The sequence below is a fragment of the Haliotis cracherodii genome, unplaced genomic scaffold (assembly GCF_022045235.1).
Source record: "Haliotis cracherodii isolate W230 unplaced genomic scaffold, xgHalCrac1.p SCAF_14, whole genome shotgun sequence".
NCBI classification, from domain to species: Eukaryota; Metazoa; Mollusca; class Gastropoda; order Lepetellida; family Haliotidae; genus Haliotis; species Haliotis cracherodii.
The window spans coordinates 27,803,628-27,818,137 of record NW_027266269.1 but is presented as its reverse complement, the minus strand read 5'-3'; the positions used below and the strand labels follow the sequence as shown (position 1 = coordinate 27,818,137).

The window sequence follows — 14,510 nt, the reverse complement described above, 5'->3', positions numbered from 1 at the left end:
AAGCCCCACCACCAAGTACAAGCCCCTACCCCAATTACACCCCTACCTCCAAGTACAAGCCCTATGCCCACGTAAAAACCCTAGGCCCAAGTACAAGCCCTACCCCCAAGTACAAGCCCTACCACCAAGTACATTTTTCCAGGGGTATTGTACTATTTACCAGCAGTTTACAAGGCTGTGACAGCATGCAGGGAAACACCAGACTATGGTCCACTTTTGTTAATAAATAGCACCTAGCAGCACCCACTTGAGCCTGACAAGAGGTCAGGCTGTTCCTGCGATGTAGGGAAGTGGCGGAAGTCGGTAGCTACACATTACAAGGTGCAACCATCACCCACATACCGGACCTCTGTCAACATGGACGTCATAGCATGAGCTGTTATTAACTGAACATCAGCGCTAAAACTGTCCACACTTAGACACCACCCGACTTGTCCCTGACTAGTGGGCACTTGTCATCCTGCCTGTCATGCCTACCCTCAACACCCCACCTTGTCATTCTGCCCTTGTCCACCTCACTACCCCACCTTTATAACAACCACCCTCAATACCCCACCTTTATAACAACCTACCTCAATACCCCATCTTTATAACAACCTACCTCAGTACCCCACCTTTATAACACCCATCCTCAATATCCCACCTTTATTTTACAACAACCTACCTCAATACCCCACCTTTATAACACCCAACCTCAATATCCCAGCTTTATAACAACCACCCTCAATACCCCACCTTTATAACACCCATCCTCAATATTCCACCATTATTTTATAACAACCTACCTCAATACCCCACCTTTATAACACCCACCCTCAATACCCCACCATCAATATCCCACGTTTATAACACCCAGCAATACCCCACCTTCATAACACCCAGCCTCAACACCGCACCTACATAACACCCACCCTCTATATCCCACCCACCCTTATTACCCCACCTTCATAACACCCACCCCCAACACACCACTTTCACAACACCTGGCCTCAATAGCCCACAATAGCCTCAATAGCCCACCTTCAATACCCTACCTTCATAACACCCAACCTCAATACCCCACCCACCCTCAATATCCCACCTTCATAACACCCACCCTCAATACCCCACCTTCATAACACCCACCCTCAATATCCCACCTTTATAACACCCATCCTCAACACGCCACCTTCACAACACCTAGCCTCAATAGCCCACCCTCAATACCCCACCTTCATTAACACCCACCCTCAATATCCCACCTTTATAACACCCACCCTCAACATGCCACCTTCACAACACCTAGCCTCAATAGCCCACCCTCAATACCCCACCTTCATAACACCCACCTTCAATATCCCACCTTCATAACACCCACCCTCAATACCTCACCTTCATAACACCCACCCTCAGTACCCTACCTTCATAACACCCACCCTCAGTACCCTACCACGGAATCATATCCACCAGGTTGAAATATGATTGTTTCTATAACATCTAAACCCTGAACTGGTGATAACCTCTGTGACCTCTGTTACATGCCGAGATCTGTGTAGATTCTGTACAGCCACCAGGTCTTTATGACACACGCTGGTAGAGTCAACATGTGTATGTATGTGTCAGTACACACCTTATACAAATTGCACAATGACGATTTTACAAACAATTCAATAAGCACTGCCACCAATGAACGCACTTGAACACATACTATGATACAGCAAAACAATCAATCTTTGAACAATGATGTTGGTCTTAGAACTAAGACTCTCTACATGAATTCGCATACCAAGTAGGGCTGTGTATTGACCTGGGCCCACTAGCACAAAACGATCTTAGCGCTAAGACTATTGTAAGCCTATGCTAAAGTATGGGAGTTACGATGATCTTAGCGCTAAGATCGCTTTGAGCAGGTGGGCCCTGGATGTGATATATTGTCCTACTTTAACCAGTATTGATACGAATTACATTTTCATGAGTTGATCAGAGTTATAACCTGTATTAATGTCAGAGACCATCAAGCTCCAGCACGAGACATCTTCGTTATACTTTCGTTATAGAGAGCTCTGCGAACGGGCTGTCTCAGTGAGGAGCTTGATAGTGAGTGAGTGAGTATGGTTTTACGCTGCTTTTAGCAATATTCCCGCAATATCACGGCGGGGGACACCAGAAATGGGCTTCACACATTGTACCCATGTCGGGAATGGAACCCAGGTTTTCCGCTAACAAGCAAACGCATTAACCACTAGGCTACCCGACCGCCCCTTGATAGTCGCGATGTGTATACACTAATTGATAATAAGATCATCAGAGTCAAGTTGTATCAGAAAGATACTCCATATCGAAAAGGAACACATAAATATATTTATCAATATTTGCCCCAATATAGTGCTAGATTTAATAACATATCGCAATATGTATTACTAAAGATTTGCATCATGGTATACCGGGGTATCGGTAATACCACACACCCTTAATCATGTTAATGCCAACTGACAAGTATTTGCAAATAGTTATTACCCACAATATATTAGGAAAAACAGACTCATAATCATGACAATGTCAGCTTGTGGTCATACTTATTACCGTATCCGATGTAATATGCGCCCCCGGCGCTCTTAAAATTAGAAAAAGGGGGCTCTTATTAGAATATAATTTTGAAAGTTGAAAGATCGTAAATTTTGTGGTTTATGCTGACAGCCTGAAATGATACAAAAGAAAAGTCTGTGCGTATTACACAGTATTTCCAGAATTTAATTGCCCGTAATTAAGGGTGCATATAACACACGAGTGTGTATTATACACAAATAAAAAAGTCTTGTGTACATTGATCAATCGGAAGGGTTGCCAATTGGGATTGTTCACCAGCCAATATATTAGCAAATATCGCCGTGGAGCGGGGACGCTTATTACGTCGAACACGATATCAGAAACATTGCGAAGCCCTTATGTCAACTTATTCGGGCGTTTAAGAAAGAGTTAATTGAGCAGGTAGACACAACATGAACACTAAAATCAGTCCCTGGTCTAATCTGCATATTATCGGATCGTGAGTTGAGTGGTTCATGGTGCTGATAACACAATCTCTAGGTGAGGTGCGAACTATGAGTTATCATGTCCTAGTCCATGACATGCAGAACGTTGCCACTCTGATTACCTGTAGCTTGTGTTGTTGGACACACTCTGCATGTTCATTAATATCAATTTAGGATACAGTCCATGCACCCAACGCCACCATATCACAATCAGTCATGAGTAGGAACAAGTCATCATCCTGGCTGTTGTGTAATGTGTGGTATATGCCATGTTGTAAAGAGTGCGGTATATGCTGTTGTGTATGCCATGTTGTAAAGTGTGGGTTGTATGCCATGTTGTAAAGTGTGGGTTGTATGCCATGTTGTATATTGTGTGGGATATGCCATGTTGTATAATGTGTGGTATATGCCATGTTGTATATTGTACAGCATATGCCATGTAAAATGTGTGGTATATGCTGTGTTGTATATGCCATGTTGTATAGCGTGGGTTGTATGCCATGTTGAATATTGTATGGTATATGCCATGTAGTAAAATGTGGGGTATATGCTGTGTTGTATATGCCATGTTGTATAGCATGGGTTGTATGCCATGCTGAATATTGTATGGTACATGCCATGTTGTATATTGTGTGGGATATGCAATGTTGTATATTGTCAGGTATGTGCCATGTTGTAAAATGTGTGGTATATGCTGTGTTGTATGATGTGTGGTTTCTGCAATGTTGTATATTGTGTGGTATATGCAATGTTGTATAATGTGTGATATATGCTGTGCTGTATAATGTGTGGTATATGCCATGTTGTATATTGTGTGATACATGCCTTGTTGTCTATTGTGTGATGCATGCCATGGTGTATAATGTGTCGTATATGCCATGTTGTATATTGTTTGATATATGCTATGTTGTATATTGTGTGATGTATACCATGTTGTATATTGTATGATGTATGCCACAGTGTATAATGTATGGTATATGATATGTTTTATCTTGTGTGACAAATGCCATGGTTATAACAATGAGTGAGTATGGTTTTACGCCAGTTTTAGCGATATGCCAACAATATCACGGCGGAGAACACCAGAAATGGGCTTCACACATAGTACCCGGGTCTTCGGCGTGACGAGCGAACACTTTAACCACTGGGCTACCCGACCACCCCCCATGACAATAACAATGACCTTTCACCTCTGTGCTTCATTACAAACACTGCTAATGGTAAAAGTGGTCATCAGGGAATTTACTGGTCTCAGAATAAACTTATCTTACTATTGACTGTTTAATATCAGGCATACTTGTCCAGACTGTAATCATTCAATTCCTCTCCAGGCTTGTTTTAGATCAGTTCATATCATAGGACACTGAATGTTTTTTAAAAAATATATTTTTTCAACTTTGGTATTAATACCGTTTTCGACGTAATAAGCTCCCAAAATTAGAAATAGGGGGCTCTTATTGGAATATTATTTTGGTGAAAAAAAAAGTTGAAAGTTCGTAAATTTCGTGGTTTATGGTGACAGCCTGAAATGTTTATATATATATTTTCCAGGACTTAACTGCCCATAATTAAGGGTACATGTAACACACGAGTGTGTATCATACACAAATAAAAATAAGTCATGTGTACATTGATCAATCGGAAGGGGTGCTGATTGAGATTGTTCACTAGCCAATATATTAGCAAATATCGCCGTGGGCGCTTATTATGTCGAATACGGTATAATAGAACGTCCTATCAAAAGTTGATAAAATCAATATCATTCACAAAATCTCTCTCGCAAAATCCTTGTAATATTTTTGTCTGAAATATTACATAACATTATCAATTATTAGTCGGCTCATTTTGTCAAATTCTTATTTGGACTTGTATGGCAAAACCCAAGGTACAGCAGAATTTCATAGTTAGGGTATGGTCTTAGATTTGATTATGCAAGTCTCTTTCTGAACACCTGTGGCTGGCTGTAGAGCAATTGGGTCACACCGACCCCCAACTGTCTCAATGACTAGTGAAGCATCACATTTCACTATTTTTGGACTGGAAAGGTGACAAATCCACCTGTGATTATTCAAGTGTGACAGCCAGGTGAGAAACAGAGAATGCAGTCAACTGATACCAGACCATTAGACCACAGTAATCATGGTAAATTACATCGTTAGATGTGGTAGAGGCCCTCAAGCTCTCAAAATCTTGAGCTTGTGACAATATTACATCTGTTATAAGATAGCTACTAAAAAGTGTTTCAAATTAAAAGGGGTCCTCATTTATTATTTGAATGTAACCCCCAGAATCTTTAACTTTTAACATTCGGCTTATTTTTGTGCACTGGTCAATAACAGAAAGCTATATCAGTTACCAGTGTTTTACTTTGACTTACGAAACTGGGGTCCGGGGGAACCCAATAATTAATTTTAAGAGTCCTTGCAGGCAATATGAGGGTCCTGTAAAGTAATGAAATACTGTAGTGTACTGTATGTTTTAATAATTACTTTAATGCCTGGAATGAATCAATGATCATGTGGACAGTGGTCATGATTGATGGATGAAATAACAGACACCCATAACTGCTCTTGATGCACTGTAGGTACAGTGAATATAATTGTACATCCCAAGGGACGCAGGATATATTATTTTTTGCGTCTGTTCTCTATATTTGAGCGTCATAACCCTGAGTTACCATGGTTACGATGAGTGTTTGAAATTAAGGCGGGTTCTTGGGTTTATGGGGTTTGCTGCTACACCGTTTGAATCTAGTGGCCCTCCAAATTTTAACATCTTGATTACTACAAGGATCTGATCTGATGTCTTTGATCATGTTCCTACACTGAAAAAGCATTAAATAATGAATAAAGAAATCTGTGTTTTGTGTATGGTTGACATCTGAAACAGTCACAGGGATTCAAAGCCATGATATTTTTACAGACTTCAACAAAATGAATAGACTAATCACCTGCTATGTTTTAGTAGTGAGTGACTGAGTATGGTTTTACGCCGCTTTTAGCAATATTCCAGCGGCGGGGGACACCAGAAATGGGCTTCACACATTGTACCAATGTCGGGAATCGAACCCGGGTCTTCGGCATGACGAGCGAACGCTTTAACAACTGGGCTACCCCACCGCCCCTGCTATGTTTTAGCAACATGATCAAGGCTAGGCAATGTGTCAGAATTATCCAGTGTATCATATCTCCATTCTGTTATGAACAGTCCCAGCACAGAATTTCTTATGAGTTTTGATGCATAACTAAAATTGTGGTTTTGTCGGAGCAAGCCCTTGATATATTTTATGAAACAACTTTCAGGGTTCACTCTTGGAATTTTCTGACATGGGCCCTTTATGTGAAACTTTCAAATATTCCAAAGTTACACCCACACTTGCCCATACAGCACAATGTTTAAATGATCCATTGTATTTGAAAATGTGGACCTTCTTTTCAAATTTGGGGGCTAAAAGCACAAGGATCCACCCTAGAAGTATTCCTGGATTTTGAAAACCTGTTTCCTGAGTACTAAGACATGGAGAGAAAAGTCCTCCCGCTAAAAGACGTTTCACTCTGTGACTTTAGCTATTGTCTGTAGCCGAGTCTAGTAAAATAGTTTTTGGCCCGTCAAGCTTCGGTAATAAAAGTACATAGATTGACACAAGGAGTGTGACGATACACCAACGCATCTGTGGATTGTGATTTTTTTACTTCCCGATACAAGTTCTGATCATATTCGTACGCTGAGTAAAACATATTGATTCTTACCTTAAATGTTTGCTTTAAGAACAGTAACACCGAACACTATTCATGGTGAAAATGTAGCTCATAAAACGTAAACAGTTTTCATCCATTTTGTCTGAAACTGCCAACTCTAAATCGCCAGGGGCCAGGAATTTTACCATCCTGTCTCCATAAAAGATGGTTTCCGCACCACAGATATGAGCACATGCAAGTATCGTGATACGTATCAGATCGTGAGCAAGGTATCTGGATACATATTGGATTGCAGCTGGTGTATCATCCAAGCCTTAGCTAACACTGAGATCTACTAAAATTGATGCCAAGTGACAGGTCAGGTCGGGTAGTACATGTTGTAGTAGACAAGGTTTTTCATGGGACAGTGTTCTCTACTGTCACGAAATTTGAAATATATTTTAAAGGTATTTTGGATGACCACCAGTCAATGTCCTAGATATAGTACTGACCTGAAACCCTTTAGGTTGGCTGCAGCAATATATGAATTTATCCCCCCCCCCCCCCCCATTACATTTTTAAACAAGGACCAGCTGAGTTTATTGCTCATTTTCAACCACTGTTTTGGAGTAATTATGATTTCTTTGTTGTTAAACGCTGCGCTCAGCAATATTCCAGCTGTATGACGGCGGTTTGTTAATAATCAAGTCTGGATCAGACAATCCAGTGATCATGCGCATTGAGCCACACAATTGGGATACAATGACATGCATTTACCAAGTCAGCGAGCCTGATCCTGTTTGATAGTGACGGATCTTGTAAATATATATTTGTGCTAGGACTGAGACGGGTAACTGAGACGGGTAACTGGGTCGAATGGGTACTGAGAAGGACCTGGGTAGACGCAGGACTACCTGACTCGTGGGTCGTCACGTGATATATAATGTATAATGACAAAACTATATGGTTACACACCAAATCACTAATGTTCGCATTCCTTTCTGACAATGCACCCATTCCTTCTGACTTTTATATGTTTGCATAAAGATAAAACTTCAGTCAACTTCAGTGTTTGCATGACCAGATCTGTTTATAATGTATCTAAATACATTTTGACAGGAGTACGGTCAAACTATTCCCAATCGGACATTTTGTACTTATCCCTTGCGACCTACAGCGGGCATCCGGGTAGGGTCGGGTAACAGGGGGTGTGGGTACACGGGTAGTAGATTTAGATTCGTCCCAGCTCTAGTCCCTGAACATGACAACACTGACGTTAGTGTCAACATGTCGTAACATCATCATCAAAAACCTCAAAACATGATGATTCAGACTGCGAACAAACAACCACATCAATTTAAAACAATGATCCTTTCAAATCACGTCGCAACGTCGCTAGGTAGATATAGTATTCTGTCCCAAATTGAATCCCACTTCCATCCTTAGTATTTTGTCGCCACCTTTGAAGTCACTTACCTGAAAGTCCAAATAACTGGACGGTACTGCATATAAACACGACGAGAAAACTCCTCATTGTAGCGGCCTCTAGCTGCTAGGGACTTGGTTTGAAAGACAAGGTGATAGACAAGTTCCTTAGGAACCCCTTGGTAAATTCCTCGCTGGTTTAGTTAAATATCCACATCAGTGAGACGATTTTTCAAGGGTCTATCTACAATCAAGAACGATCCGATAGCCTTCAACCATTGAGCACGCATGCGCACTACTTTCAATGATGACGTCACGTACGTGATCTTCCGGGTTAAATATAGTTCATAAACATCGGCCGCGATAAACTGCTACATCAAGTCGACACACCTTAACTTTGAGAGCAATAGTTCTAAAGTTAAAAGGTTCGTATCGGCGTTTGTTGACGACCCGGCAGATGGTTATTACAAAGGGAAACTGGTTTCAATAGATAGAAATTAGTGCAATATAGGGGAACAAACAAGTTCAATGGTTCTTCAATCATCAACAATATATATATATATATATATATATATATATATATATATATATATATATATATATACACACTCAAACAGGATCCGTGTTAATAAAATTAGCATAATGTTTGACCAATTTTCAGCTTTGTATAGATGAGTCTATCCTGTTTGTGTAAGTATATGTATATTCGTAAATTGTTATCTCTAAAAAACATATTAAAAGTTGTTGAGATAAAAACAAACCAGTTTTCTCATTAAAACACCATGTTAAAAATCTAGTGATTAACGCACGACTGAATATTTTCGGATAAAATATGCATATCTGTGTAGACAATTGATCAGTTGTAATGAATAGGCATGTCCTTAAAATAATTAAAAATAGCACTTGGGGAAAAATAATTCAGGTGTTTTGGGTAGTATTCGACAAGTATTATAATTTACAGTCACACTTTTATCAGGGGTACTGGACAATATGTACCTACGGTAATCCGTACCCAAACTTTTATTAATTTTTGAAGAAATGTTGAAGAACTCGTACACACCCGTTCGTACCTAATCAACTGGAGGACTCGAACCGAATGAAAGTGGGTGTTGATTTCGATTCCACGACATGTGTTCAAATATTCTGAAGACATTACTTTGGGGTCCATGGCATTGGGGTCCATTATTTAAAATTTTCAAATGAGGGAGATCTCGAACATCCCCTGACCTGGATCCGCCATTGACGTAAACACAACACTTATCACGAAATGGAAACTAATACTTTATGTAAGCACGCCCCAAACACTGTATTCGACACCCAAAACGTGACACACGGATTGTGCGACGGGTGTCACCTTCACACGCGGATCCTGAGGAGGGTCGGAGTCAGAAAACTGGGGTATCCATGTTAAAATGCGACATGATATTTCAGTGGGCTAGCACTATATAACGCATTTCCGCATTGGTGCGGACTTTTACAAGCGCGCGCGCACGCACGCACGCACGCACGCGCGCCCCGGCTGCTGCATACAAAAATACGTCATAATGTGGTACTTGTTGTTACCCTGCCTTCCACTCAATATTAAGAAGATTAAAACAAGGTGTGGTCGACTAGAAGACAGTATACTGTGTCTGAGTGCGGTACTAGAATTCATCATAATTGCAGCATAGTATCTCAGTGTCCGGGCTATAAATCAGACACACACAAATTTCAAGATGCTTACAACATAACGTCAAATTTCAACATAACATCTTGAAAGTTCAAGAAAAAGAGAGAAAAAATTTATGTCCCTAAAAGGCTTCCGTACAAATATATGTGGGTTAGATTGGATATAATAAAACTTAAATTAACGGAAAGTGGGCCATAGATAATGTCATTGTCATTTGTGAGAATCAGCAAACAAATGTAAGAAAATACTGTTTTCCACAAGTTTTATTTTATTCTTCATTTGAGAAATTAAGGGACGACTGTCACCCATGTCAAGAGGGAGAAGTCTACAGATTAAGTTGGTGACGCAAGCTAGGCTAGGTTCTGTTCTTGCATTATTTCATTTTGTTAATTAATTTAATTTTAAGAACGGTCTGTATTTCTTCCTGATTTGACTGGTAGCAATTTCCATTACGAGTACAACGACATACGACACATGTAGGAAGGGACATAACTCTTGGTAATGACTTCACAAATCTCGTCAAACAGCGTTTCTTTCATTGGTGTATTGAATTCATCTTACCCATCACACCTTCATGAGAACCATACATATATATCGTATCTAGACCACGGATTCAATAAAGTTGTTCTGACCCACCTAGTTGTCTGTGCGTCTGTCAGTCGTATTTGTTGTGCGGACATAATGTGAATATTTTACGTCCGCTTCGGATACACATCGACGGTGGAAATAAAATAAAGACTGCGATTTTTCGTTTGATGAATTTATGCTCGGTTTTCATCATAACTTATGAGCTTCCAAATATTTTATATTCATTTTGAAAATTGATAAAATTCCTCACAATTAAAGATATATAGATTATCATACGAGCATGTGTGTCTTACTGGTTTTACGAAACGAGTTTCAGAATTGAAATACATGAATTCTTACACGGGTTTCTTAAAGATATTTTACCACACTCATTTCTCGTTAGATACCATTTTTACGAAACCCGTATTCGTTCTATGGTATCTGACTTCGTTTTCGCTCGGAGAGGGGGCAGGGGTGGCCCAGTCCTCTGAGGCGCCGCGATTCGCCGTTCAAAGTTGCGTCCCTTGGGCACACCAGAAACCTTTTATTGTTTATTTTGTTGTGTTTCTAGGTTTGTCAGCACCATACCCGTGCTCGTTGGTTTCACCGAAGTAGTAAACGTCTGAGACCTGCATCACTTCGGGTTTTCCTCCCACGTTAAGCTGTCACGTCGTGATATAACTTGAATAATGTTAAAAGCGGCGTTAAACCCAACTCACTCACTCACTCGCTCGCTCGGTCAGATAGTATAGAAACTCGATCCACTCGTTTCGTAAAAATGGTACATGAGTATAGTATTCTCCATTTATGACCCATGCATGGATCCTACGCCGCCGCACATCATTCCCATCATCCCATTTCGAAGGCCAGTGTGACGTCATCGGTTGCCAGGACGTCACAATCGTATGACACATATATTTCTGCCACTGAAACTGGGTAGCTATACGTTTTACAGTTTACAAACCGAAAAAGTTGAAAGATGGATTTGGGATGATAAATAGAACCTCATCCTCACGTCTTTTTATGTGAAATATTTCACCGGATTCAGCCACGGAGGCTTCCACAAAAATGAAAGTCCGACAACTGGTAGTGTAGATCACGTACTTTGTGTACCCCTCTGACAAGTGTTAATTGGCACGGCTCCCATGTCCGAAAGCTATGAACACACAATGCCATTTAGAAAGTGGTCAAATTTATATTTATATTGGGACTCAACCCCCCAAAACACTAGAATCTGTACTGTACTAGGAAAAAATATAACCTCGAAATATATGACCGGAGTCTAAAACTGTGTGTGTGTGTGTGTGTGTGTGTGTGTGTGTGTGTGTGTGTGTGTGTGTGTGTGTGTGAGCCCCGCGGGTCAAGGTTTGAATATCATTTTCAAAGATACACGCACAACATATATAAAGCAATACGAATGGAAACAATTAAGACGAATAAGTGAGTTGGGTGTAACGCTTTGATCATTGCCCTTCAGTGTGTGTGTGTGTGTGTGTGTGTGTGTGTGTGTGTGTGTGTGTGTGTGTGTGTGTCACGTTTAACGCTTTTAACAGTATTCCAGTTACATAACGGCGTGTCAACTTCATGTGGAAGGAAAGCTCGAAGTGATGCAGGTCTCAGACGTTTCCCACTTGTAAAACCCACGAACACAGGCATGGCGGTGACAAACCAAGAAGCATAAACAGTTAAGTTAGTAAATGGCAGCCTTTTTGGCTTGTTTGTTTTAGCTATGAGCATGCACCTGCTCAGTAAAAAAACTGTTTCAACCGTTTAGATGGCATAAATGTTTAACGTCATGTCCAGTGCACAGCGGTATGAGAGAGGAATCTTTAAATCAATGTTTAGCCTGCTTTTATTCATATATCAAGCCATATCAATATATCATATATCCGTTCTTTCTCACAAGACAAGATTTAATCTTTCACGTTGCGAAAACCTGCGATGATATCTCATGTTTTGTTTCTTTGTTGTCAAACGCCGCACTCAGCAATATTCCATTCCAATTTACCGATTGATATCGACTTACGCAATTGGGATACGAGACTGACAACCCGACCCTCTTACGACAAGCTTGGGTGGCTCTCGACTTATTGTAATTAGGCGAGGTGAGGTGAAATGGGGTTAAACGTCGCGTCCAAGATTATTGCACTTATATAGCGACGCGTATGCACGTGTGTGTGTGGCTGCTTGTACTAGTCTGGACTGATGCCGATTTATAGTGCTAACTCAGTGAGATACCATGCAGCAGTGTAACATGGATACCCCACTCAGACACAGTATACTGACTCCGAGCCGACAGTTCCTTGTTTTAGCCCCTTAATGCCGAGCGCCAGACAGGGTTACAACAAGTACCATTTTTTAACATCTTTTGGTATGACGCGGCCGGAGATCGAACCCCGGACCTTCCGCTCTCCGGGCGGACGCTCTACCACTAGACCACGGAGGCGGTCAATTGTAACTTGGATATTTAGGTCGTGGGAATCTCATGTAAACGGCGTGCCCCTTGTGTCATGTGGCAGGGTCTTGTGTGGTTTATCAATGATTGTAGCTGTGTTGCATTGTTCCTGTAGAGATTCGGTAGGCGCTTATTGCATTGTGTTTGGACAGTGTTCAGTCGTCAGGAAGTTATTATATTCAGATACTGGTGTGGTGTCCAAACTTACTGTTCGGTATACCGCGGACGATGATGGTATGTTCCGGAAATTTCTTTAATGTCCTAGGACCGGACTGTTTAGGGCACGATCTGGAAGTTTACAATGACTTGGTAGGTTGTATATCTCTCACGCATGTCATCGCTTTGGAACCAGCTTTCATGTGAGGATCGCTCATCATCCCTGACTACCTGCCTAGCCCTTCTCGGAAGCTTGGCCACTGTCGCCGCTGTGTGAATATGTATTATTATCACTGACTTTTGGCATCACCACTGATTTTTGTGCCATGTTCGATTCCCGACATGGATACAATGTGTAAAGCCCATTTCTGGTGCCTCCCGTCGTGATATTGCTGGAATATTGCTAAAAGCGGCGTAAAACCAAACTCACTCATTGCTCATGGTGGAACTGGAGAGTGGGACATTGTCTCTTTGCATTGGGATAATTAAATGCTGGATTGACGACCATCATCAGCTTGAATCACCAGACATGCAAAGTGGATTTGGAGTGACGAATTAAGAAGACTGACAACAGCACTTAGTCTCGTTTCTCCTTTAGTGAAGCGTACATGTAGTGAAGCGAGGTGAGTTTGTGAGTATGGCTTAAGTCCGCTTTTTATGGCAATATTCCTAGAATTTCACGGCGGGTAACACCAGAAATGGGCTTCACACATTGTACACTGATACTCCCAGACCTAAAGAATGTATGAAGGAAAATGAATCCAACTCATTTGAAGAATGATTTGCCAAGTTCAGTTTGAAATTAAGCATCTATTAGATCCGGGGTAGAATAGGTCTTCAGCAACCCATGCTTGCCGTAAAAGGTGACTGTGCTTGTCGTAAGAGGCGACTGACGGGATCGGGTGGTCAGATTCGCTGACTTGGTTAATGCATGTCATCGATCCAAATTGCGTGGATCGATGCTCATGATATTAATCACTGAATTGTCTGGTCCAGACTCGATTATTTACAGGCCGCCGTCATATAGCTGGAATATTGCTGAGTGCGGCGTTAAACAACCGAACAACCAACCAGTGTGTTCCTGAACACAACTATATTGTTCATCTAAAAGATGGTATAAATTAGATCGCTTTAATTAGACCAAGTCAAGAGGGAATATTACTTAGTATTGAAATGTTTGAATTTGATTCATAACATTTACTCGAAAAAGGGTCAGATATTATATATAATTTAAAAGTGACCTGCACGGTAATTATAGAATGGGTTATAGAGCATGGTACACTTTATGACTATATTTATCTTAAAATCGGACGGTTTTTCACCGAAGTGGTAAACGTCTAAGACCTGCATCACTTCGGGCTTTCCTCCCACATTAAACTGACACGCCGTGATATGACTGGAATTGTGTTAAAAGCGGCGTTAAACCCAACTCACTCACTCACTGAAATGGCTTTCTTTAAATTCCTAACTTGTATGAGTTTAATGCCATATATTTTGTCATTTTATCTTCGTATATAGTTAGATATACGGTTGGGCTGGGACGAGTACAA

The 14,510-nt window shown here is 40.9% G+C and overlaps 1 protein-coding gene across 1 annotated transcript in view; it reads right to left on the bottom strand.

Annotated features, from left to right (window-relative positions):
- LOC139461157 (disintegrin and metalloproteinase domain-containing protein 10-like) overlaps positions 1 to 8,394 on the bottom strand; it is a 59,278-nt gene extending 50,884 nt beyond the window's left edge. The window contains exon 1 of the mRNA XM_071242719.1: positions 8,165 to 8,394. Within this exon, the coding sequence (XP_071098820.1) occupies positions 8,165 to 8,222 (58 nt within the window). The 5' untranslated portion in view covers positions 8,223 to 8,394. The remainder of the gene's footprint in view (positions 1 to 8,164) is intronic.
- Positions 8,395 to 14,510: the final 6,116 nt, after the last annotated feature.